At 36.5% G+C, this 27,989-nt stretch overlaps 1 protein-coding gene and 1 long non-coding RNA gene across 3 annotated transcripts in view; one reads left to right on the top strand and one right to left on the bottom strand.

Annotated features, from left to right (window-relative positions):
* The window catches only part of LOC143434884 (uncharacterized), a 46,074-nt gene extending 45,883 nt beyond the window's left edge, over positions 1 to 191 (bottom strand). The window contains exon 1 of the long non-coding RNA XR_013104738.1: positions 76 to 191. This is a non-coding gene — a long non-coding RNA (uncharacterized LOC143434884). The remainder of the gene's footprint in view (positions 1 to 75) is intronic.
* On the top strand, positions 24 to 27,376 carry Slc5a7 (solute carrier family 5 member 7). Of its 2 annotated transcripts, none has more exons than XM_034521931.2 (9): positions 24 to 160; positions 1,556 to 1,788; positions 4,906 to 5,019; positions 5,727 to 5,882; positions 11,336 to 11,484; positions 15,340 to 15,483; positions 19,059 to 19,212; positions 21,702 to 21,919; positions 23,841 to 27,376. In XM_034521931.2, the coding sequence occupies exons 2-9, from the start codon at positions 1,611 to 1,613 to the stop codon at positions 24,468 to 24,470; spliced, it is 1,743 nt and encodes a 580-aa protein (XP_034377822.1). In that variant the 5' UTR covers positions 24 to 160; positions 1,556 to 1,610; the 3' UTR covers positions 24,471 to 27,376. The 2 variants fall into 2 exon arrangements, with proteins under 2 accessions (XP_034377822.1, XP_076771522.1); XM_076915407.1 differs by lacking the exon at positions 24 to 160 and adding an exon at positions 391 to 464.
* The last annotated feature ends 613 nt before the right edge of the window (positions 27,377 to 27,989 follow it).

Here is a 27,989-nt window from a genome sequence, read left to right as displayed (position 1 = left end):
TTTTTCCAATACCCGGATCGATTGCCTGGCCTCTCTGAGCCCTCATCGGGTTCTTTGCCGGCCCCCTTCACTCACCTCGTGCCTCCCTCCCTCGCTGTCCCTCACAGCCTGGGGCTCGGGGGTCTCCCGGACTCCTAAAGCAGCTCCGGGTGACGCCAAGGTAAGAGCCCTGCGGGAACAAGAGCTGGGGCCGCACCCACGGGGCGGGAGAGGAAGAACAGACTGCCTGCTGGGGATGCCCCCTCCACTCAGTTAAAAAGCACTTGTGGCTCTAGGGATGCTAGCGTCTGTAGGAGTCTGGATTCAGGAGATCCCGGGCTCTGGGAGGGGTGGGGGCAAAGGGGATCAGGGTGCCAGGGAGTTTGGGCGGAGGGGGAATTTGGTGGCTCTGTGCTCACAAAGGCGGAGCCCACCTTGTGAGCCCACCCGGTCGGTCCGAGCGCTGCCTCCAGAACATCCCGGAGGTGAGTGCATGCACCCAGAGCCCCATCACCCACTTGCAAAGCTCAGACCCCCACAAAAACTTATGGGTGTGAACTGGGGTGAAGGAAATAGACCTGGTTTGTCCGGAATAAGAGAACAAGAATTCCGTAAGATCTAGCTTTATTTTAGAAGTTGACATCAGTCCTCTTCTTTTCGTTCGAGTTTTCATAACTGTGATTGTGGTTTATACATTGCCTTATTTTAAAATCCTTTTCTGCAGAGACCAGGATGAGGCACGGGTGGGGGTGGGGGCGGGGGGTGGGGTGGACTTGACATGAACTAAGGACAAAGGAAGATTAAGAGAGATTGAGAGGGTCCTTCTTTTAAACAACGGAAAACATACCTAGTTGTCACAGTAAACAAAATTTTAAAAAAAATTTCCTAGTTTGTTTTGTTTTGTTTTTTGTTTGGGGGGAGTGTTTTGTTTTTTGGAGGGGTTATTTTGGCCAGATATTTTTATTTTGGGTTACTTTTGGACCTGTTTCCTGAAGTCTGAAAGGATAAGTAAATAACGAAGAATGAACACACAGGGAGATGAGAGACAGATGAGAGAGAGAGAGAGAGGGAGAGAGAGAGAGAGAGAGAGAGAGAGAGAGAGAGAGAGAGAGAGAGAGAGAGAGAGAGAGAGAGAGAGAGAGAGAGAGAGAGAGAGACTATCTTAGAGTATTCCTTTAGGATACACTTAATAAACAGTTATTGAATATTGACTTAGTTTCAAAGAGCAAATGCAGGCATAATCACTGCAAACAATCTGTTGACAGAAGAACTGAGTTGTAATACAAAACAGACTTAACTTTAATTTGAAGGAATTTATAAAATACAAAAAATTATTGTAATTGCATTTATGCTCACTCCTTTTTTGTTTCTTCGAATGCCAAGCGTTAACTTGTTAAGCAGAAACAGAGCAGTGAACTGGACACTTGTTGGCCATGATTAGTATTATGGGATTTCAATGCAAGCTTTTTCAAAAAAGAAAAAAAAAAAAGATGTCTGGATCCAGCTGCTTATTTTTGGCAGCCTATGTAAGCATAGTGCTTGGCTGCTTAATAATGCATTGCTGTATTTTCTACAGAAGATTTGATGAAGTAGCCCTCTGTGGAAGGATCTGCACAGTACCCTAAATAAAAATGCCTTTCCATGTAGAAGGACTGGTAGCTATTATCCTGTTCTACCTCCTTATATTTCTGGTTGGAATATGGGCTGCATGGAAAACAAAAAACAGCGGTAACGCAGAAGAGCGCAGCGAAGCCATCATAGTTGGGGGCCGAGACATTGGTTTGTTGGTTGGTGGTTTTACCATGACAGGTAGGTTTCCCTGTATTCCTTTCCAAGGCTGGCTTGTATTCGGAGGGAGAAATCAAACATTGCTGTTTGTTTTTGGGAGCTCTTTCAGTCCACTACTTATATTTTAAAGAAACTTCGTATTTAATTTAAAACAAAAAGAATATGGTTTAATTTCAGTAATTCTAGACAAAAATAATTTTACAACAAATCACTGACCTTAATATTAGGGAAGCAATACGGTGTCTCGTGACTGGCTAGTGGGTGGGAATGGTAGAAACAAAGGAGTGGAGGAATGCTGTGAACCTATGAGACAATGTGAGGGTATCTCAATGTGTCCATTAATTCAAGCCTGGGGTTGTGCCTGAACCCTCTTCAAAGCCAAGTGAATGCTACCTAGTTGTAGTTTTTAGCCTAAATAGATGATTTTGGAGGCAGTAGAATTCTGATCTGACTATTCCTGTTAGAAGCCTACTTTCTCATTTAATACCCATTTTCCTTAAAGGAAGCAATCTACAATAAAAGTAAGGTTTTCCAGATCGTTGGTATACAACGGAAAAAGTCAAGGTGTGTCCTCAAAGGAATTCACAGGCCGTCATCCCCATTTCTCTTCCTTTATAATCTTCTTTTTGTTAGGAGGGGCCCTCGTTTGTTCTTCCTTTGGTCTCAGAATGATTTCTGTAGTTTTTCATATTTGTCTTGGTCTCCAAAAATAATGCTGAAAACAATATAAAATCGTGTCTTATAAATGATTGGTAACACTTTGACTAACAGCACATTTGATCGGAACCTTAGTGAATATTTTTAACACTAGCAGCATGATACATGCTAGCTGGAACTCTTGATGTCTCATTAGAAAAATGTCTTACTAGAAATCAAATCCAAATGAAATATCAATTTCTGTGGAGACCTGCTAGTTAAAGACAATTGACATTGTATGTTAGCTAGGGACCTTACTTCCCTATGAAGACAGTCTTTCTGTTCTGAACATTTTGGCCATCTGAAATTTACAGTGTCTCACATGGACTATATAATTTTTAATTTGTCAAATATTCGAATTGTAAACTCAGATATTTATTCACCCACTGCAGTTGGGTTTGTATGTTCTTTACAACAGGCTCTGTGAAAGGGTTGCAGAGCTAAGGGAATCTCCAGAGTTGCTTAGATAGCACAGGTCACCACCAGGTCTTTTGATGACTATACTCACTATTCCTCCATGTTGTGCTGTGTGCAGCTTTCTTAAGGGTGTACTATGTCTCTTTAAAAAGGCACTTTGTACACACAAATAATAATAACTGAGCCGTTGAATGTCCAAGCATTTTATTCATTGATGATTATTATTATATTCTAGTATTATATAATCATACAATATTATCGTTTCATATAATCATACAATGTTGCAGAATTTGTTCTTCCATTACAGTAGTTTTTTTAAAAAATATTATACACCATTAAAGTATATAAAAGTAGTCAAATGAGGATGTTATAAAGTGTTATCATAGTCTAGCTGACTTGTTAACCATTCTTCTTCAAAGCTCAGAAGACCTTTGGTCAATATGAACATTTATTTAAAATTTGAACCATATTATTTAAGCTTCACTAGGTTCAGCTGTTTACATGCATTTCATAAGAAATAGAGAGTGAAAATGTAGGTTCTTTTAGAATACATAGTTGAAAAGAATTTGCACTCTTGCCCATTATTTCACACACATATATACATACATACATACATACATACATACACATACATACAACACACACACACACACACACACACAGACTTTCTCAATAACAAATGGAAAAACTATTTTTAATCATGATAAGTGACCAAGTTTTCAGTTCAGCATTATAATAAATGCAATCACTCAGGCACTGATTTTATTTTTGGATGAAGGACTGAAAAGCTACACAGTGAAATGTAATTGTTAATAAGCTCTGTGCTCTTTAAGATCTTAGAGCCATTTTTATTCTGAACCAAGGTATTGCTAGCATTGTTTCCCTTTCAGCCATCTTATCTCAAAGATGAAATCTCAGCTTCAGAACCTTGTAAGGATAGATTTCTTCTGGTCCTTGTTACATACTCTGTATGCTGCATGGGGAAGGGGAATTCTAAAAGTTCAACAGGGATGAGAATGAGAAAAGCAATGAATGGTGTGAAACCTTCTGTGAAGATGGGAGTCTTTGCTGTATAGTTCCTGTCCATATCAGCATTGAGGACATAAATTTCACATTAAATGTCCCTAAAATTCCCAATCAGAAAGTCTTCTCAAGTTAATATATTATATCATTTCTCTTTTTATTTTTCCTCCACCAAACTATTTCATGTACCCCTCCTGTTCGCTTTCAAATTGCCTCTCTTTCTTTAATTGTTGTTAGACACACACACACACACACAGACACACACACACACAAATATACATATGTATTTTTTAAGTAGTATTAGCCCCAACATTTTCTTTGCCTGTTGGACAGTAGGGGGCTAAATTCTGGCATGAAAACAGTCAATAACATCTTAATGGTATAGACAGGATTTCTGTACATATGGATGAGTGCTTTTATGTTGCATTCTTAGTTGGATTATTCATGTTCCTGTTGGTTAAGAGTATTGAGAGCCTGGGAGCCATATCATCCCACGTGTATTGTACACAGGGATCACTCTGGATCTTTCTGATATTCTCTTAGAAGTACATACAAAATCTCAAAGTTCTGTTAACTTATCTTTTGCCAGTAAGAATAAAATATTATGGGTCTAAGAGGCATTAGGGAAAGGTATTGGTGCTGAATATGAAAAAATCATTATATGAAATTCTCAAAGAATTAATAAAATTTTATATTAAAGAAAAGAATAATCAGATCTATTATCTAGTAAGAGAAATTTGTAGCTTGTAAGTCAGCCTTAGCCCTGAGTTTGCTCAGCCAAGGCCTGCTTTGTTTGGTTCTATAAATGCTTTTATGCAGTAATTGTGCTACACAGCAGTTATATATCTGAAGAAAACATATCTAACAGAATATCTCAATGAGTACTAAGTACATGGCAGAGCTTAATATAGCCACATGAAGCCAATGCCAACTGTGTTGACAGCTGGGCTTTGGACACAGTAGGTGAACTGTGTTGCAACCTTACTCTTTATTCTATTTCAGCCACCTGGGTTGGAGGAGGTTACATCAATGGGACAGCTGAAGCAGTTTATGGGCCAGGTTGTGGTCTAGCTTGGGCTCAGGCACCCATTGGATATTCTCTGAGTCTGATTTTAGGTAAGTAGATATTAAGATCTCAGTGACTCACTCAGTACTTGGCATAAAATATAAAAAAAATATAAGTAAAGCGATGTGAAAAACTACTGTAGAGAAAATTTCTAAGTAGCAATTACCAGAAATTGTTATGTAGCATAAAACCAATGCTTGGATTATTGGCCTCCTGATTATGATCTGTGTAAAAACTCTTTGATCCTACACTGAGTTTCTTAAATAGCTATGATTTATTTCTTTCAAAAAATAGTATAGATATATCATTAAAGCCTAATCAACCTGGTTGTCCCTGTGTTCCTTTTGGTAAGTCAAGCTGCTAAAAGTTTGAATATTATATAAGAGACTTTCTCACTTTGTTACACAAAATGCTTTTATTGGGCCTTGTGCTTAAAGTGTCTAAATGTTGTATTGTGTGTCACAAATGTATCAAAGTATTTTAATATACACTGACCTGGTCCATGTCTTTCAATTCATATGCCTCATTTATGTCATCTGGTTGCCAGGTATGCATACGTAGTATAAAGTGTACTAAGAAATATATGTTAGGCTGCTAAATATTTCTTGGTGTTATATTCATAGGACATGTAAGATGTGTTTCTTAGTGCATACTGATATCATAGCAATTCATTTTCCTGGAGTCGGGGGATGGTATCGTAAAAGAGTATCTATCATAATTTTTTTGTTCCCACAAGCCCTTGTTTGCTTTGTTTTAGGTGGTCTATTTTTTGCAAAACCTATGCGTTCCAAGGGATATGTGACTATGTTAGACCCATTTCAACAGATCTATGGGAAGCGCATGGGTGGGCTGCTGTTCATCCCTGCACTGATGGGAGAGATGTTCTGGGCTGCAGCAATTTTCTCTGCATTAGGTAAGAACTGAAGGTGATTCTACTGAATCTTTCAATCCTAAGCCTATAGTTTAGCCTCTTTAAAAAAAAAACTTTTAAAATCACGTCAAAAGCCATATTTATTCTTATAAAATCTCAACTGAAAGTCTTACTAAAATATTACTATAGTGGTGAAAGAAATCTAATCTCAGCATCATTTGTTTTAAACCTAAATCACATCATTAAAGTGTGGCCATGATCTATAAAGGTCATGAGTTGTTTCTGAAGGTTATATATGAGTTAGAATGAAATACACTTAATTAAGCACAACTAAAAGGTGCAGTTTGATCAGAAGTTTAAAATCTTGTGCATTAGCCAAAGGTTTATGGAAATCCCTAGTCTTAAAAAAATTTAAATAAATATTTTTTACTTCTAAAGTTGTACTTCCAGTAACTATTCTGACTTCTGCAAGCACATACTACCGTTCCTGTTTTCCCTTCTAATGACTGCCATGCTAAAATTGATAAATGTATGGAAAACTAAACTTCTCAAAGATTTTTAAACAGTAGTAATATTGTTACATGACATCTATGCTATTAAAAGCAAATATAAAACAAAGTTTAAGTCTCAACAGTAAGTAACAGTTGCAGAGAAATGGGACCTCACAGCCTGTGGATAGAATAGACAGGCATTCAAGCAAAGCCATCTAACTCGACATGTAAATGTAAGTTCTTTTTAAAAGAGTAATGCTAGGGGCAATCAATGGTAAATTAAAACCAGGACTGATAGAACACAGGAAGAATTCTCTCTGAAGCTTAAGTGTTTTCTTGTCAGCATATGATCGGTTTTCAGTCCCTAGCTGCTCTTCACCCAGTCTACTACTCTTGGAGATGCACATTTGGAGGTTAAAACAACATGACCAGTTGTTGAAATGTAAACAACCTCAGGCTTGTGTCTCAGGTAACTGGAAAGGAACATCCTGGGGAACTGCATCACTTGCATTGCTGCCTCCTTCATTCTACTAGCCTCAGTTCAGCTAGAACTAGACTGAACTTGTCAGTTCTCCTTCTGGATACTCAGTTACCTTCCTCACCTCTGTCCACCTCTCCCTTCTACCTCCCTCAGCTAGGCCTTCCTCACTGGGATCAATGCTAAGGTCTCCCTGCTTGAAGTTTTGTCCTTCTCTGGTAGCCAACTCTTTCTAAGTTCAGGCTTCATTACTCTCTTTTCTTTTAAAACCAAAATTTTCAACAGGCTCTACAGGCATGGCACAGCCTTTGCTTTCTTTTCTCGCTTTGCCTCCTGAATTCGTTCTACAGAATTCTAAGTCTTCCATCTTGCACCCAACACTTTACAAATCCAGTTGTCTAGGCTTTGGACTCACCTCCTGTGTTTTTAGTGGGACTAAGAAAAATCTTTAGTCTCGATCTACTACCTTTAGATCAAAGGCAGACCTGTCTCAGTCTATTGTCTGGAGCTGCTTTCTGGGCAGCTGCAAAGTTGAACCCACATGGCTGACTTCAATGGACCAGGTGGCCATATCCATGCATTCTTCTACACAAGATTTCCCATCTCTTCTCCAAATGAAAGGGCAGTCTACAGCCAGGCCTAAGTGGTTAGAGCAAATGGAATTTCCTTTGGCATTAACATATACCAAACCATTAGCTTGTCTTCTGGCTCTAGTATTATCTTATATAACCTATGTACTGGGATTAGTTCACACCCACTTTGTCTCCCTTTCCTCCCAAATTTCTATATACTCTAAGGTACTTTTCTTGGTCTGTGGCCATGAAATAAAATGAGTGATGATGGGAAAAGAAAGACAATTGGCTGGTTTATAAAATATACCAATACCTCTGAAAAATGGCATGCCCCTCTGCTGGACAACAGTCCTTCCCTTAAAGTCTAATGATATAATGTATTCCCCAACCTTGTGCTCATTAGCTAAGAAACAAGGGCATTTTGTTTGCCACAAGTTTGGCACTAGAAATTTCAGGTTTCAGAACAGACTACCTGCCACGCTATGATAAAGGGGAGTAAACTAAATAACAGCTAAATACAAAATGCCATCTCTGGCTGAATAAAGATTCTGAATAATAGCCCTAAAGGGTGAATAGAATTAATGAGCTGATGTTTCTATGGCATTTTACAAATGCAAAATATAGTAGCTAAACTCTGTACTTTAATATAATTACTTCTACAGATATTTGTGTGTGTGTTTATATGTATCTCAGAGTTTCTGAAAACAAGTTAACAGTTTCTCTTTATACATATACATATAAAGTTATATATATATATATATATATATATATATATATATATATATATTCCCCCACATACTATAAGCATTCATATATATATGCATATATATATATATATATATATATACATACACATATATGTGTCTGTATCCCCTTGCCCCTTGATAGAAATCTATGCTCTAGCAGCACATGTGTATCATAAAATTATTGTCCTTGCTGGATATATTTCAAAAGTACTGTTTGTAAGAAATAATCCTGGGACACTTAAGAACAGACAAGTATAAACTCTGTGTTCATCTTCATCTCACTAGGAATAAACATGGGGAATAAAAACAAAGGCGAATCTTTTATCTGTAATTGCTACATTTATTTAAAGTAATATTCAGAAGAGATCATTCTCAACTGTGTATTCAAGGTGGGAGCAGATGGCCATGTTCACAGGTTTCATCTGCACGATCAGTTCTTTATCTGGTCTTCTCTCACTTTTGTTTCCTGAGTAACCTCTTCTAGACATGACTCAAATATTTATCCTTCTCATATCTTGCCTACCATGTTAAACAAGATTTGTTGCCTCATGTTTATATCCAGCTGTCACTGAATGGGTAACACTGACGTCCTCAAAGTTCTCCAGAACCTATGACTTTTGCTATATCTTTTTTGCTTATTATGTCTTCTCCCTTCACATCCACTTGCTGAATCACGTTGCACTGTGTTAACACTTAGTACTATTCAATACCAGCCTAGTGTTGTCAGGCTAGGACTGATTATCATTTGACCCTGAAATAAACCAAAATTTTTGATAGTATCTTAGGATGCTTGAATAAAATGCCGTCTTACATTTCTAGTATTTAAATTCAGCGATTTGTTTCATAACATTACACTAGCAGATGCAGTTTTATCCTCACAACAATTAATGTAATAATATAGAAAATATTTTCAGAAAAGTCCAACTCAGATGTGATAAAGAGGCAGAGAAGACTTCACTAAGGCCACTGAGGTACAACCAAATGGTAGCATCTCCAAAGACTGAACATCTAGTGCTGTGAATGATTAAACTGCTTATAATTTATGGGGTTATAACTTGGAAATGTTATGAAAGCAGAAAACTTCAGCAAAAGAATGACGTAGGTTTTTCAACTAAAATTCCAACATTAAAAACAAGCTTTAGACAAAAGAAAAAAAACCTGTTAAGTATCAATACAGTAAGTCCTGCATCTGTTAAAAGCACTGATAGATTATTGGTGTCTTTTATATTTGAATCATAGGTACTTATTATATTTTTCTTTTTATTCAAGGAAATTGTTATATTGCCATAGTCAGAGCTGAAAAGTATTTTGTATTAGTGTTTCAAAACAACCTGAACTGATTTTTAAAATAATGGATGTTCCTCTGTGGTAGGTGGTATCCATGGTGAGGATGCCTGTTAAGGAGTATAAATATACAGCAGTTTTCCAAACTGCCCATTCATAAAATTCTCAGTGTAAAGACAGTCACCAGCAAACATAATAAACAGTGTCATAAGTCAAGAAATCAACCAAATTGAAGAGGAAAGCTACTAAAACTATGATTTTTTCTTTTTTAATTTTAAATTTATTTGTTTTATTATTTTGTGTGTATAAATGTTTTGCTTGTATGTATGTATATATACTCTGTGAACTTGGTACCAATGAAGGTCAGAAGAGGGTGTCAGATCTCCTGGAACTGGAGTTATAGATGCTCATGAGACACCATTTTGGTGCTGGGAACTGAACCAGGGTCCTTTGCAGGAGCAGTATATATACTCTTAACCACTGATACATCTCTCCAGGCTCTAAAGTATGATTTTCTTTTTTTCCCCAATAATATATTTATTTGTGAATTTAATATCAGCACCACCAAGTATTCTCTTTTCCAAGTCCTCTCAGTTCCACTCCCAACCCTTGCAACACCCTCCACAAAAGAAGATGTCACAGACAATGAAGACAACGAAGATAGAGATGAACAAGAAGAAGAAGAGGAAGAGGAAGAAGAAGAAGAAGAGGAGGAGGAAGAAGAGGAGAAGGAAGAAGAGGAGGATGAAGAGGAAGAGGAAGAAGAAGAGGAGGAGGAAGAGGATGAGAAGGAAGAGGAGGATGAACAGGGGGAGGAAGAGGAGGGGGAGGAAAAGGAGGAGGGGGAGGAAGAGGGGGAGGAAGAGGAGGAGGAAAAGGAGGAGGAAGAGGAGGAGGAAGAGGGGGAGGAAGAGGAGGAGGAGGAAAAGAAACACAAATAAAACAAGTCCAATTTGTATTGTCCATATACTCACTCACTCACTGGAGCATGGTCAAACTCCTGGTGGCCAGACCCTTAAAGAAACTGAGTCATACCCTCTTCACCACTTGGCCCCTGCCAAAAGCCATCAGTTTTGGAGAGCTATGCTCCTGCTGACTGTAAAGAGCAAGGAAGCTGCATTTGCCACAGTATTGATATCTGCAGACTCACAGAGAAAGAGGGACATAGAAGGGTTCTTTGACAATGCCTACTCCCTACACCCGTAAAGAAACTTACAACCTAGACAGAAAGCCATCAAAGAGAACTCTTAAACTATGATTTTTCCTAAAGGCTGGATTCTTCAGTATGTTGGCATTCTTGGGAGAAGCCACACATATACCAACTCTACAATTTTTAGAGATCTTTCAAGTCTTTGAGAAAGAAAAAATTGAAAACTTCAATTACTAATTTTATTATTTTCTCCTATAAATTTAACTCAGTTCTTTGGTATCTTGTAGAATTTGTTTGTTATAGTTGGCTAGCACAAGACACAGTAGAAATAAATATTCATTGTAAATTATGGTAATGGCTGCATATACCTCTGAGAAAGACTTCTTATGGCTGTTTGGAAGTCTGCTATACATGATTAATTAAGTTAGAATTTTATATACTAAAGGCATTACAAGTTCTGCGAATGGAATTGAATTTACCCACATTTCTAGTTGTTCACTTAATGTCTTACATAGATTAACTAGCAAAAGGCCAAGTTCAGATATAGCCTACTATATGTAAATATATATATATACACACACACACACACATATATATATATATATATATATATATATATATATGTATTACTAAAGCAAAATTTCAGCACAATTTTTTTCAACTACTGTTGTGCATACTCTACAAGCCCCTGGGACATGTCTGCTGTAGCTGTACTTTGGAAGCAGAATCATTTGTGTTTCTTGCCCACTGAACTGCCTGATCATTTTCTTCCAGGGGCCACCATCAGCGTGATCATTGATGTGGATGTGAACATATCGGTCATTGTCTCTGCACTCATTGCCATTCTTTATACCATAGTGGGTGGGCTCTACTCTGTGGCATATACTGATGTTGTGCAGCTATTCTGCATTTTTATAGGACTGGTAAGTGACATCACTCACATTTTCTCTCCTTCCTTTCTTCCTTCCTTTTTTCCTTTCTTCCTCCCTCCTTCCCTGCCTGCCTACCTTATTTCCTTCTAAAAAATAATATGTATCTTAACAAAAGTCAGTGGGTATATGTTTCCATAATAAAAAATATAAAGTAAATTTATTACTACTTGATATATGAACTGGATAGATCAAAAGCCCTGCCTTTTGGGGGGGTAGATTTTGACAAAAAGTGTGCCCTAACTTTCTTACAAATATCTGGGTCCTGCTTTCTACCCCTGTTAGTTTGAATCCAATTTTCTTGTAATCCTTTTTGGTAGGCAGCAGCAACACTTTCAATTTATGAGCAAAGTTAAGGTTTAGTGGCAAGCTAGGCAAAATACTTCTCTGCTTCTTCTGTTAGTTACTACAGGATGACTGATAGGACACAAAAATTATATCATTAGAAAAATCAAATATTCGTTTATTGTTTGGACACACTAGAAGAGGGCATATGATTCCATTAGAGATGGTTGTGAGCCACCATGTGGTTGCTGGGAATTGAACTCAGGACCTCTGGAAGAGCAGTCAGTGCTCTTAACTGCTGAGCCATCTCTCCAGTATCTCCACCAGTCAAAGATAGTTGTTATATCTAGGTTGGTCAGTGGGTTACACCTCTGATTGAATAATTCCAAACTTATAAAGCCTATGATTAACATTATTTTTAAAAAATGTATAAATGCAAAAAGGAAAAGGGGGCTTGGGATAGGGGTTTCCTAAAGGGGGTGGGGGGGAATGGGGAAAGGAGATGCCATCTGAAGTGTAAATAAAATATCTAATAAAAAAAATTAAAAAAAAAAAAGAAATTGTAAGTCATCTTAGAGGAAGGCTAATCATTAAAGAAAGATAAAGTTTTGACTTTAAGAAACATGTTAATAGAAACTGAAGGAAAGAATTCCAGTTCTCCACTGTGACAAATTTTCTGTCATACCACCATGTGAGTAGCAACCAAACTTCCTAGAGTTCCCAGGGACTAAACCACCAACCAAAGAGTACACATGGGGGAGAGCTATCCATAGCTCTAGCTGGATATGTATCAGAGGATTTCCTTATCTGGCATCAATGAGAGGAGAGCCCCTTGGTTCTGTGGAGGCTCTATAACCCAAAGTTGGAGAATGCTAGGGAGCTGAGACAGGAGTGGGTGGGTGGGTAGGGCGCATTCTTATAGAGGCAGGGGGAGGGGAGAGGCTTAGGGAGCTGTGGAGGACAAACTGGAAAGGGAGAAAACATTTGAAATGTAAATAAATAAAAAAAAGAAAAATCAAATATTCAAATATTAGTCTTCAGTCTCTAGGATCTAAAAATAAGGGGCTTAATTACATATGAGATTAACAAGAGTTACTGTTTATGTTAGTCCTAGGATAAATTAGACCCCAGATATATATTATTAAGCCAGGAATACTATCACTGTGGAGTATTACTAGTATTAGGATAACAGTGAAAGCACTTTGGGGCATGTTAAATACATGCTAGTTTACTTGTAAATCGTTGTGTCCTCAAATGCAAACATAATAATAACTGTGAAACACCTAGTTTATATCGAAGAAGTATAAATGGAAATGTACATCCTGTGTCATGGACTGACATGAGTCTATGTGCACAGCTTCATCAAATACAAACATCAGGTCAATTGTCCTTCTGCAGAGCTGCAAAGTATGTACACTCATTTTTCCAGTCAGGATTAAAATATCCTCAATTATATTTTCTCTTACTTACTTTTCTTAGAGTAAAAAATCTCCAATGACTATTTTGGGGTTTACCCCACATGTTTGGAGATACATCTGATAACTTTTTATTGTACCTTTATATCATCAGTAATAATATCCCAGAGGAATCATTTGACTACAATATGACTTACACTATAAATATTCCCATGTAGTAACACAGCTTCCATTTCCCATTCTTCTCCTATTCACTGTGTTATAAAATACCATGAACACATTTTAAAGTTAAATTCTCACTATTTTCAAATTGTCCAAACTAAGTGTATGAATAAGATTCTGGATTTTACTCATCACCATCTTATCCATAAAGAAAGCAGAAAACACAAAGGCTGTTCTCCTGGAGTTTCAGAAATGAGATCAATATGGGTGATAGTAGCTTTCATAGTTGATGCACTTGTTATCTCAATAATGCCCAACTCCAGGTAATGAACCTATCAACCAACAATGTATATCCTGTCTCATTGCTTTTTATGAGACCAGAATGTAAGACACACAGACTAATGACTCGTGTGTAGGTATAAGAATGGAAGGGCAAACGTGTAGGGATGTATGTGGGAAAAGTTTTTTGCCTTAAGACATAACTAAGTACATAAGTTATAGAGGTAAGCTACTTAAGTTATATCATTTCTGTGTATTATTAGGTAAAGAATACTACATGATTGTGGGTTTCTTAATTTAAGCACTATAAAGTTGGCTGTCTAAATATACTTTATTTTGATAGCTTTAATTCCTATGCACGCATACCTAATCAACCTATACTTTGACCATGCCTTCTCAGATTCTGTAGTTCTGTGGGTTTTGTAATCATTCTTGGAGATCCAAAGCTTCACACTAGATTCACTTAGTCTTCCTTTTCTGGCTCTGTTCCCTATTCTAATCCAGAGGCTGTTGACTCTGCCATCCTGTTCTTAGGAGCATCTTTCTATTCCAAAGTTTCTATTTACCTTCCAAGCTTTGTCAGGATATCCTGTGATATTTCTATTTGTTTCTATGTTTTGTAACTCATTGTTAGTATCCAAGACATTAAGCTGAATTATGTGTAATACCCCAAAGAAACACTTCTAGCTTCCAGTTATTTACAAAACAATATTAAAACATTTTTGCTTGAAACTCAAGTTTTTCTTCTTGAGTTTCTTTTTGTCTCTAATACCCAAAAGCCACCTCACTGCCAGCAAACCTTGTTACCCAACAAATCTAAACATACAGACACACAGACAGACAGACAAACACACACGCGTGCGCGCGCACACACACACACATACACACACACACACACACAATGAATGCAAATTATCCTTTAAGATATTTCTGTTTAGGATATTTAGCTTTACAATGTTTCAAAAGCTAAGCACATTAGAAAGAAACTTTATTTGAAGTTTGAATTTGCATCTTTTCCCAACCTTGCAAAATTCATTTCAATCCCCTCTGATGTTTAGCAGTGGAAAACAACTGCACTTCCCAGTCAACCACACAATCACATGGGAGCAACCCATACATTTTAGTGTATTTTGCTGCTGAGCAGTAATGTTTGGTAGGTCCTGTGAGTTAAAAGTATTTTCTACTTTAAATTATTTTATTCCACATAGCCAGCCATAAGTTGAGTAATATCTGTATGCTTCTACTTGTTCATTCTTTCCTGACTTCTTTCAGCTCTGCCTTTCTTTACTAGTCCTGGGGCACATTCTTCAATCACCTGTCCCCCTCACATATTAATGGATATGTATCTTTGCTGGATTCACAGGAAACTTAAAAATGTATGTGTATGTGTGTTTGGCTTGTGTGTGTATGAGTATGTGGGCGTATGTGATTCAGTATTTTCTTCTCAAAAGGTTCAACTGACTACTTCTATGGTTTATATGATCCAATATAATCAAGCATATGAGTATTCAATGAGTTTTTTCACTTTTTTCTAAATCAGTGTTTGATGGCATTGCATAGAGAACATAATTTCAATTCCTTCTCTGTCTGAGAAAGAGTAGCTATTAATCTGTGCCAACTCTGAAAAAGATGAACTAGGAACATGAACCATGCATATCCAGGACAGTTAAGCTCATAGCCAATGCTCCAATGTTACTCTTTCTTCTAGTGGATCAGTGTCCCTTTTGCCCTGTCACATCCTGCAGTCACCGACATTGGATTCACAGCTGTGCATGCTAAATACCAGAGTCCCTGGCTGGGAACTATTGAATCAATTGAAGTCTACACATGGCTTGATAATTTTCTGTTGTTGGTAAGTGACACTGTCATCTGAGAAATGTGATATCATTGTTCATAAAATCAAAGACGTGTTCAGGATTTCACATGTGTACACAAGTCTTCACCTTCTGACTCAGCTATATCGGAATTAACTCTTTTCTTGGAAGGGTGGAGCCACATGCTGACTAACAGTAGCCTAGACAAAGTGGACAGCAAATGGAATCTTAAAGGTCCAGCACTATGTCATTGCATGTTCTAGGTACAGAGTTCTGCTGTAATAGAATTCCATAAATCATGTAATCCTAACTGTAACATAGAGGTTTACCTTAACTGGAGAGCTAAGCCACCTGAAGCTTCTGATTTGTGTTTTATAACAAAGTATTAAAATATACTTTATTCTGATATAAGTAGTTCATTTATGATTTACATAGAATATCAATTAGTAGATTCTAGGCCCTCAAGACACAAGGTAAGTTGGAAGTGTCACAATAGAGAAGTTCAAAAGATGGCTTAAACACACACAAACCCCTGGTTTGACAGCACTGTGGGCTAGAGACAAGCACAGAGGAAATCACAGCACAGTGCAGGCTAAGGAAGAGGAAAGAACCAGGCAAACCCAATCAGATTTTATGATTCTGCTAACTAAGGAGGTTATACATGAAAAACAGGCCATTGCATCCCAATTTCAAGGTAAGAAATTGGTTTTTTTTTTTTTTTTTTGAACAAAGTAAAAAGGAAATTTGTTATTTTGTTTAGTTTTTAGAGGAATGCTAATGTTTTATAAGTTAATTGTGTGGCACTTTGCTGAATATTAACAATTTTTCAATACTCAAAGTGGGTATGTCTTTCCCAGTTAAAAAAATGTTTTCAGTAAGAAGCTGGAAGAATTAAGGGAAAACATGTTTCTGGTAGTGTCTTCTTTCCTCAGGATTGTGAAGAAACCTCTTGACTTTCTTTTTCCTGGGATACTTTATAATTATGAATATAAAGAGTGACATGTGAATGACACATGTCTACCATTGTGTTTGTAGTTACATAGAGATGATAAAAAAGAAGGCAAATTGTTTACTATCAACCTTGTGTCTGAGCTAGGAATTAAAGCATAGCATAAGAATTGCATGGTCTTACATGGAAGTTCTAGTAGGACTTGTGTAAAATAACACATTATATCTAACTCCTTAGTCAAGCTTATGATCCCAGTTGTAAGACATGTAGAAACCAAACACCACATATTAAATGGAAAAGGAAGCTATAGAAATAAGATTTGAATTCTAACAATGGTGGTCTTTGAACTTATGGTTATTTTTTACACATCCTTATATTAACATGATTTCTGAGTACTATTAATGGCACTGGGAGTCTCTCTCAGACCCACCATTCATAGTTACCTCTAAATTAGACCTACAGTCTCCTTCTCTTGGTCTCTCTGTTGTTCTTCCAAACTCAGTTTCCATATTGCCTTCTGTTTTCATCAGTAGAGCACCCACAACAAAGTACCTACAAACGTTTATTTTTCAAAACTCTAGTAGCTAGAATTTGCTAGATGTTAGGGTATAAAGGGCCTTCCTCAGGTTTAGGCTTCTGATTTCTCACTACGTCCATACATAGCAGAAAGAATAGGTACATAACTTCTTGACCCTTTCTTCAAGGATTACCAATCCCATTTAGAAATTTAGAAGAGTTCTACTCTTTTCATCTAATTATCTCTCCCAAAGCTCAATTAAGTTTCAATCCCATCAAATTGGGATCTGGTTTTCAGTGTATTAACTTATCTCTTTGAAAACAGTAGTTAGATATTACTTTACTTAAAAACTATAAAGATTCAGGATAGTTGCTATGTATGTAAAAGTGAATAAATTCATTATAATTTAGGGACATGAGAGATGTCATTGATGTAGTACCTTATACATTTAAAAATAAGAAATGGTTTTGGATGAATACAGAAGAGGAATGAATTTATTAATTTTACAATTTATTTTTAATTGTTTTACTTTTGAATATGTTTGACTTGTATTGGAAAGAAAATTACTCTGTGCTATACTTGACACAAATGAAATAAAGATAAATAAGACAGCAATTCTAAAGTTAAATCCCTGAAGAAAAACCACAGGTGACATAGCAATCTCCTTCAACTATTTCCTCCTTTGTATACTAATTCCTGAATACCAACTTTCCATCCATCTAATAGTAAGAGATGTTTCAATACTCTAGGGGAAAGTCAATAATCTTCCATACTTTTCTTTGACAGCTGCTCTAGACCCTAAACTCTACCAAAATTATAGAGTGGTCCCACAGATACCTGAGTATCATACTGTTTTTACTTTTTTTTTTTTTTAATGTTAGTATCCCCTCAAGAAACTCTGATCTTCCTGATGTCCAACTCAGATGCCATTTCTGCAGACTTTGCACATTGCTCTGCAGAAATCCACTTATCTCTTCTTCTCTCAACCTCAAATAATTGTCTCTCAGTTTTGTTTCCATTCAAACTTCCTGTAGCCTATTTTAATGCCACAGAACCTTTTGGTTTTGTGCCTGTAATGAAAATATTAAGCATACCTCTAGTATACATATTCACTTTTATCAATAGTTTAGGTATACTGTGCTAAAATATGTGTAATCTAATTAGAAAACCAAATCGTGGAACATATCCAATAAAAATGAATTATAAACAGAAGTTCTGATCCTCTCTTCAGTGCAATGAGCACTCTGCACACTCCCCTTTACTAAAATACTACAGTGCATTGACTCTCCCAGAGGAGTGTGAAAACAATGTCTTTCCACCATTCTCATGCCCACTATATGATTAACATCTATAGGGATGTTAATTAACAATATTGGGCCATATGATTCATATTTTATCACAAGATTTTCAGAATCCCAATCAGTTTTAAATTCTTTACGACAGTCCTGGATTCCTTTCTCAAAGTAAATTGAAGACTTCTGGGTAATTTTAAAGCAGCTAAAAGCAGTCAAATTAAGAAAAAGAAAAGACTGTCTAGTATAGTCCCATAGAGAAATAATTCAAGGAATCATGATTTTTTAAAAAACAAAACAAAAATGAAACACCATTTTTATTCATTGACATGCCTTCCCTAGATATTTTAACAACTACCATTACTAGACAGCTTGGAATCAACACAATTTGTTTGTCATAATCTCACTGTGAAGCCCAGGATTGAGGCATTAGCAAGATATATCTGATGAGGGCTGACCCTTCATAGACAGCACATTCTTGCTGTGTCCTTACCACTAAGAAAGGAGGAAATAACCTCCCTTAATTATTTTTATTGTTTTGTTTGTTTTATTAACAATAGTACTAACTAAATTTAAAAGGACCATGTTTTCATGTAACAATTAATTCACCCAAAGCCAATAATAATACAGATTCCTCCACTCAGAAGGTCTGAATTTAAATTGACAAACATTGAAGTATTTGTTATACTGCAAGCACAGTTGTAACAGTTGGGATTTGTGGCCCGTGGAGCATCATCACACTTTATAATCTACTAAAACTTTTCAAATGATGTAGTGTTGCAAAACTCCTAAGAAGCAACACTTTCATTTGTTCCCTTCATTTGACTTACTCTAAATCTCTGGATTCTCATGCAGATGTTGGGTGGAATCCCATGGCAAGCCTACTTTCAGAGGGTCCTATCTTCATCCTCGGCCACCTATGCTCAGGTGCTGTCTTTCCTGGCAGCTTTTGGGTGCCTGGTGATGGCTCTACCAGCCATATGCATAGGAGCCATTGGAGCTTCCACAGGTAAACCTCTTGCATCTTTGTCACATTTTCAAGGTAGTGTTCCAAAACCCAAATGGCTCTTCTTTCTATGCCACATCCCTCTTTACCCCACATAGTAAATGAATTCTTTTTGCATGACCTCACTGTGCCTTTGCTATAGCATTCTACAAAACGAATTCTAGCTCTGTGTTCTTTACTTGGTTTTTGTTGCTTAATGATGAAACTTTTTGGAACACCCAATTTTGATTAACTAGCAACTGTATTCTGTCAACCAGGAGATAACTGTGATGCACAGTGTATGACCAGAGGGGTAGGGGAGTTAAAAATACTACTCCATTCTGAGATTAACTATAAAAGATGGAAATGAACACTGAAGATTTTCTACAGTCCTTTTGCTGAGCCGAAGAGATGCAAAAATTGCAATCCACTCCCTTAGGAGACCATCCCCCTTCTATCATTATGGTCTCCATGAACCTGTGTAAACATGAGATTTTAGCTCTTTATTTTCAATAGTTTGCTAACCAAGAAGGTTTCTCTATTCTCCTTGTAGAAATTAAGCAGTAAGTATTGGTTAAGATAAAAAAAAAAAAAAAACTAAATACTAAGATAATTAAAAAAAGCAATATGAAATTATTATCTCCATGTTGACCTCTAGGAAACATTTCTAAACACTTGCCTTTTATTTTTTTGAATGTAAACATGCCTGTCATTCATGTTTCTTCTGTGACAGAAAAAGGAAGCTAGATCCCCCTACAAGCGCACACTGACAACTTTAAGGAGGGTTCTGTATTTGCAACCTAATCACCTCTATGCCTAAAATCAATATTATCACCTTGTGGAGTGGGGCTTAAGAGACATAGAAGAGGTGTAAACATAAAATCACAAGAGCATAATAACCAAAACTGAGATCTGTGGTCAGTGGAGCATTTTATGAACTTCAGAGCTAAGTTACAGCTGTCTTAATTTTGATTATGAGGCAACATATAGAATGAAAATATGTAACATTAACCCACATTCAGAAACATTCTCAGAGTTCATTAAAACAGATTGGAAAGAGTTCACCTTTTACCCTGTTTTCTTTTATAAAGGGAATGCTATTTATTGAATTACTTTGGTATATTTTTATTTTAGTTTTTATAACAGAAGTCATGATTCATAGTATAATCTTCCAGTTCCATGTCCATACTTGACATAAAATAATAACTGAATGACAAAAACATTAGCCAAGGTCTTCATTAGCATTTTCTGAAAAAAGAAAATAGGGTTTGCTTCTCAAAGGCAGATTAATCCACTCCCCACTATAGGTATGCATGCATGTGTAAGCAGGTTATAAAAAAAAAAAAACAAACATACAGCTTATTGTTTCCTACATAGGGTGTATATTTGTCATTATAACCTCTAGTAACTTAACTTCTCATTTGCAGCTTTATCCCTGGTAGCATATAGGCATGCCTTTAATTGTAACTGTAATGGGAAGTGGGCAAATGGCAAGAACTACTATTGGTTGGCCCTGACATTGTAACATCAAGGAATATCAACAAATATCAAAGAAAACAACCAATGTATATATCCAGGTCCCACGTCTTTTTCAACAAAAACTGTAACCAAACCCAACACAGGGACAATGAAATGGTTTAAGAGTTAAGGCATTGATTGAACAATTCCAAACTTATAAAGCCTACGATTAACATTATTTTTAAAAAATGTATAAAGGCAAAAAGGAAAAGGGGGCATGGGATAGGGGTTTTCTAAGGGGGGGAGGGCGAATGGGGAAAGGGGATGGCATCTGAAGTGTAAATAAAATATCTAATAAAAAAAAAAAGAGTTAAGGCATATGCCACTAAGTTTGACAACTTGAGTTTCATCCATGGCAACCAATGGTGGAAGGTGCACACTATCTTCCACAAATAGTTCTTTCACTTGAGTACTAAACATGCAAAAGCACACATGTGTGTGAACACACAAACGAAAGCACATATACAGCAAAATGGATGTATATTCAAAGATAAACTAATGTTTCAGGTCATTTTATTACACCAAACCTGAAAGCCTCCCAGATACCTAGGCCTCATGAATGCAAAAGGCCTACCCTTAACATAACCTACCCCATTTCTATAATGAAAATTCTACATAAGATGGAATTACCTAGAAGCAAACTAACTCAAACGTAGCTCCAAGGCTACACTGTATTCAGAAAAAGGGTGAATAGGGTATAAAAAAAAATCTGCTGTGATTTCAGTATATACATAGGTCCCAGGGCGCCATTCAGTTCTAAGTGATATAAAGAAAATGCTTTGGTTTAAGGTTTTTTATCTGTGATTCTGAATAAGCACCACTGCACACAAAGAATATCTGTGGGCCAGGGCCCAGCATGTATAACTAAACCTGAATGCTATCAACACTCACTGGACCCAGACAGGTCAAACATATTACATGACCAGCATGTGGGCTTCTTAACTCAGTAGACCACATGAAGATTCTCAGTTGTGATGGTTGTTTCTGCTCCGCAGACTGGAACCAGACAGCATATGGGTTTCCAGATCCCAAGACCAAGGAGGAAGCAGACATGATTCTCCCAATTGTTCTGCAGTACCTCTGCCCTGTGTACATTTCCTTCTTTGGGCTGGGCGCTGTTTCTGCTGCTGTCATGTCCTCAGCTGACTCATCCATCCTGTCAGCAAGTTCCATGTTTGCTCGGAATATCTACCAGCTTTCCTTCAGACAAAATGTAAGGCCAGCCTTTTAATCTGTCAGTAGCAGTAGTATAATAGTAGTCATTGTCAATGTATTTGCCACATTTATTACGCATATAGTTTTACAGGTAGAGTCTCTATAATCTGAAATGTTAAATTTGGAATGTTCCAAATCCAAAACTTTTTGAAAACCAACAAAATGTTACTAGTGGGAGGTATTATACTATGAAACCTTGTACTAAACACAGTATATAAAATTATGTTCAGGCCATATCTACAAGTTTATATGAAACACGTAATTTCTGTTTTAAAGTTGAGTTTCACTCCTAATGTATTTCATTATGAACATGCTAATATTCCAACGTTCAAAAATAAGCCCCTCACTGACCTGGTCTGTGCTTCCCCGTGTTTGGGTCCAGGTGCTCTGGTCCGCAGGTCAGTCAACAGGGTCTAGCAAGAGAGAGAGTGGGGCTGCAGGGGCAAGAGATGAGATGAATGGAGACAATATGGAGTCTTATCAAGTCCCCTTTTATTGAAAGGAGATCATGGGTATATATAAGCACAAGGAGGGGAATGCAGCTAAAGACACTTTACCACATGTACCTTGTAGCTGGGGGCACTAAACAACAAAACAAGATATATGAGAAAAACAAGATGTTTATCAGAATGTGCTCAGCTGTTGTGGGCTGTTGAAAAATAAGTCTCTTGTCGGGGTACATAGCCCAAGATTGCTGCAAAGATGAGAACCTCTTTCTGCTAGGACTTGGCTCCCAACACCTCACTATATAAGAAGCTTCTGCTGTCAAACATTTTGGATGAAGGATACTCAAATCTGTGTATACACATTGAGACTATATTGAAATCCAACCCTTATATTGATTCAAAACACATATTTAAATTTAGTGTATTTATTTATCCTGCAAATGAATCACTGTAACACATGCCACAGTCTATTTTCACAGTAAAGGAAAGATACTAGTGTAACTTTTCTTCAAGAGGACATCATGTTATTATAGTTTAAATTTCTTGTCTTTCTGGTAAAAGACAATACAGCTTCAAAAATTTAATCAGCATTTAATCTGATCAAATAAACTAGGATCCTAGAGAGACCTAGTAGCCATAAGTCATGGTAAACTACTTAACACTGTTTTTATAATGACTTCTGTGGTCTCTGAATTCTACAGGATGCCTTTAGCATATAATATCCTTTCTATTTGATTTTTTTATGGAGCCAAAAAGTTTTAGGACAGCTTGCTACTGTAGTCCTTGGAGAACAATTGACCTCTCTCAAGAGCTTTTCTCTATCATATAAAGCTTGACTTCTCACCAGCTTTCCTATGTCATAGTCAGCAAAATAAGTCCATTGGCGGCAACTAGATGGTTCAGTTAAAAAAAAAAAATTGTGCCTGCCATCCAGTCTGACAACCCATATTCCATCTCTGGAACCAATATGATTAGAAGAACTGATACTTGTAAATTCTAACCTCCATGCACGTACCATAGCATGTATATTTGCATGCAAGTATGTATATGCACACACACAATTTTTTTAAAATGGTCCATTAGTATTTCAGCATCAGTATTTTTTAGAAATATCTGATTTAAAGCACTAAAAAAGTAATGTTTTTTGGTAGGACTCTTACAAGGACAAGCTGTAAGGTTGCCCATACTTTCAATACTTTATATGAGTGAGATCTCACCTTGCCAGATTTTATGTGGGACATATGATTTCAGTTCATCTCAGCTTTCCCTCTGTACATTCAGAAGAAGGCTTCATGATCTCACTTCCTTCATATGGTAAACAGAAGCCTTTGCACCCAAGTGCCATAGGTTGCATCAGTTTTGGACCCAGGAGACTGGTTAAGATCGGTTTTAAAGCATAGAAGTTTATCCTACTCATAACTTAAAAAGCCAGCACATTGTTGGCAAAACTGACTGTGCATTGATTCCTCACAGGCATCAGACAAGGAAATTGTATGGGTCATGAGAATCACTGTGTTGGTGTTTGGAGCATCTGCAACAGCCATGGCCTTGCTGACAAAGACTGTGTATGGGCTCTGGTACCTGAGCTCTGACCTCGTCTACATCATCATCTTCCCACAGCTGCTCTGTGTACTCTTCATCAAAGGAACCAACACTTATGGGGCAGTTGCTGGTTATATTTTTGGACTTTTCCTGAGAATTACTGGAGGAGAGCCATATCTATACTTACAGCCCTTAATCTTTTACCCTGGTTATTACCCTGACAAGAATGGTATATACAATCAGAGATTCCCATTTAAAACTCTCTCCATGGTTACCTCATTCTTTACCAATATTTGTGTTTCTTATCTAGCTAAGTATCTATTTGAAAGTGGAACCTTGCCTCCAAAATTAGATGTATTTGATGCTGTTGTCGCAAGGCACAGTGAAGAGAACATGGACAAGACCATTCTAGTCAGAAATGAAAATATCAAATTAAATGAACTTGCACCTGTGAAGCCTCGACAGAGCCTAACCCTCAGTACAACTTTCACCAATAAAGAGGCCCTCCTTGATGTTGATTCTAGTCCAGAGGGATCTGGGACTGAAGATAACTTACAATGATCTCACCTAAAATATACACAACAGGGCATTGCTATAGGGTAGTACTGGAAAAAATAAAAGGGTTTGGAGCATATCTTACACATGTTAAAATATAAATGTTTAGAGGAAAAAGTTTTGCTGAAATAAAATAAGCTATAATGGATGAGTTCAGAAAAAAAGTAACAATTGCACAGTGAGAAGGAAGCAAGCATAAAAGCAACAGCTTTATTTCTCGTCATAGCACTTTTAATTTTGAATAGCTTTGTTAAGCATATAAATGCAGAAAGCCCCAGCCAAAGAAAGTGGCCAAATATTTATCTTTATTATGGAAAGAGGGAATATATATTAGACAGTCCATGGGAAGGAGAATAGATGGTCCTGATCATCTTCACTGGCTAATGCACTGGACACCAGTTTAATTACTACAGCATGGAGGTTATGCATTCATTCACAATCACCACTGTGAATGGTGCAGTGAGTTAGCCAGTTCACTTCTCTCCATGTGTAGGTTGTGTTGCTCTTCCATGATCTAAACTATGGCATTTACTCATTTTTCAAGGTGTGCATTTTTATCGCTTCTTGCCATCTTGCATGTGTACTCTCTCCATTCATCCCTCCATCTATCCATCCTCTCCTTCTCTCTACTCCCTCTCCTTTTTTTCTACCATTTCCATCTCTATCTTTCTTCCCTCTCTTTTTCTCTTCATATTTTGTTTTTGTGTGGTGCTGGAAATCTATTGCAGGGCCTTGCACATGCTGGGTAAGGGCTTTCCTTCTGAGCTACATCACAGCCCCACAATAATTTTTTTCAGTGATGCCATACATTATTCTAAGCACAAGCAACACAAACAATATCTTATTTAACAGTGACATTTTTATGTGTAAATGATAGAAAACAGAGTCTATGTTGGAGTTGGATAAAAGCACTGAGCTCTTTAAGTATGTCCACAGTTGCCATGCTCTCAAAGAGAAGGGCCCAAAGCCAAGCATGAAATGGTTGTTGGGCAGCATTACAGCAATAAGTCAAGAAGAAAAGTAAAGGAAGGAGAAGAGGAAAAACAGATTTCTAGCTCCAGCTTTTATACAGTAAATGTTGTTTCACATTACAAATATAATGTCTTGGCTTATCTTCTAAGTCAGTGTTGAAGGCAAAATTGAGCCATACATACAGAGAGGTTTCTGTCTAACATCTGTTACAGGTGGCACCTGCTTCATCAGCAAGCATTCAATGCATATTTATAACCAGCAGTTCCCAAGCACCTCACCGAGAAACTGGAAAGCAAACCCTGCTTACTTGTGGACATTCATTAATGAAATAGTTTAGCATTCAGGATCTATTCTTGACACTGTTCCACATAAGCCATTTTTAGGGACTGGGCAGATCACAGCAAGTATATATATTGAATTCCAAGTGAAATAGAAAACAAAAGTAAAAACAAGTCATAGAGAGAAGAAGCCATCATTTTTAATATTTGTTGTATACATGGATTTCAAAAGGTCAGTCATTAAATGCAATTTTGCTTCTCTTTGTAGCATTCAGAATTACACACAAACCTTGTTCCCCCAAACCCTAGAATTGTTTTTATAGGTTACAGTTATTGTCTCTCAAAGCATTAAAAGGTGGAACTCTTTTGTTTAAAAATGTGACTTAAAAATTTCTAGTGTGACTTTTAAAATGTAAAGTTAAATAATTTTACACATTGTAATGTCCTACTTTTCAGTGTTGTCTTAATACTTAAGCCACTTTACTGATTTGTATATGTACATAAGGAAGAAAATTCATTTACCCTTCAGTTTATCTCATAGTCAACTCACTAACTATGGAGTATTTGAAAGTATGGAGTCTGAGATGCTCAAATGTGGGGTGAAAAAAGGAGTCAAAGGAAAAAGAAAACACAAATAAAAAATAGAAAACTTTGGCCATGGAAAACTACTAGTGACAATGATGAAATTTCTGGTAAAATATGGTATTTCAGACCTACAAGATCTTCCAACATAGAAGAGTGAATTTTGCCCAACTCATCATTTTGTGTCCTTCTATCAGATTGTTGAGGTGTGTTCTTGCATTATAAACATCATAGAGCCTCATTCATTCACACTGTAGCTCTCATAGCAAAGCAGGTTCTTTTCACATATATTTTGTAATATTCTTAATCAACAACTATCCAACTAAGCTTATGATATTTAAAGTATTAAAATAGCAAAAATGAATAGAAGAATCCCAAAATATTTATTTATGCATACTCTGGAATGAATTCCTCATGGTTTCCATGCAAGGGATGATGCTTCAAGGAATAGAAGGTGTGCTCTGTGTTGGAATGATGACAACATTATTCCAGATTCAGGCAGTGGACCTCATTTTCAAATCCCCAGTGAAATCAAAATAATGCAAATGTTTCATCCTCTTGCTTGTGAAGTAATACCTATGAATAGCATTGGAACAAGATAGGAGTTTCACTTCCGTATATGACCAATGATTGTACTATGTTTCTTAGGAAATTTGTGTTTCTCTCCACATGTTCAGAACATCAAGCTTGTAGATGAAATGATATGTCAACAAGCTATCAAATGCTCAGTGCCAAAATCCAATTTTATTGTTATAAGTAATGAATTTTATGTGAATACTATATGAATGTAAGCTTGAAATGAGTGCATTTAATATAATGTGTATTGAAATTTTATTTGTAAATAATGAATTAGCATTATATTTTAAACATAAATCATCACTTTCCTTTTTGTCCTTCTACAAAATTTACTCTGGTATCATACGTAACTTGTTATAAGTTTGCTATAATGTATGTTTGCTACTGCATAGACAAATACATATAATGGTTCCAAAACCTATATTTTTATCTGTCAAAATATTACACAAAGTAACTCAAATAAGTAGATTTACAAGTATATATGTATGTGTGTATATATATATATATATATATATATATAAAATGTAATGATACTGTATTAAATTATTCCATTGAAATTCAGGATATTATGTCTATATTTGATTTGGGAGACTCTATTTAAATATAAATGGTACTTGAAGTCAATTATGCAATAAAATGAAACAAACAAATGTATAGAAAGATATTTAAATGTCAAGTGAAAAAACTGCAACTTGTAACATCTTAGAGGAATCTATACATCTTAGAACCAGATGTACTTTCTATTAGATTATATCAGCCCTCTTTTGAATTAAATAAATATCAAAGTATCCATTCCATTGCTATAAAGATACAGTTTTCTAAAATGACTATCTTATGACTGTTAATGTAGTACATATAGCCAGTACACAGTGACAAACCAATTCTTAGTAGTGATATATTATCGAGGTTCAAAAGACCTTTGGCCTCTTTGGCCATAACCATAAGCATTATGTACATATGATATGTACAATGTAGAGGGATCTAAAAGAGTTCATGGAAGAATAAAATGAACTTCTGACAAGGAAATATATCATATATCATGTTCATCCACCATTAAGGATATTCTTTCTTATGTCCAAAATCTGCTTTATCTCAAATATTCTACAATAAAATTATT

This window comes from Arvicanthis niloticus, chromosome 17, assembly GCF_011762505.2.
Source record: "Arvicanthis niloticus isolate mArvNil1 chromosome 17, mArvNil1.pat.X, whole genome shotgun sequence".
Taxonomy (NCBI): Eukaryota; Metazoa; Chordata; class Mammalia; order Rodentia; family Muridae; genus Arvicanthis; species Arvicanthis niloticus.
This window is presented reverse-complemented; position numbering and strand designations above follow the sequence as displayed.

Bases quoted from the DNA above. Each gene is read 5' to 3' on its own strand.
- Slc5a7 (XM_034521931.2), top strand. From the start codon at position 1,611: ATGCCTTTCCATGTAGAAGGACTGGTAGCTATTATCCTGTTCTACCTC. The intron at 5,020-5,726 runs GTAAGTAGATAT...GCTTTGTTTTAG, and splicing joins TTCTCTGAGTCTGATTTTAG to GTGGTCTATTTTTTGCAAAA. The intron at 21,920-23,840 runs GTAAGGCCAGCC...GATTCCTCACAG, and splicing joins AGCTTTCCTTCAGACAAAAT to GCATCAGACAAGGAAATTGT.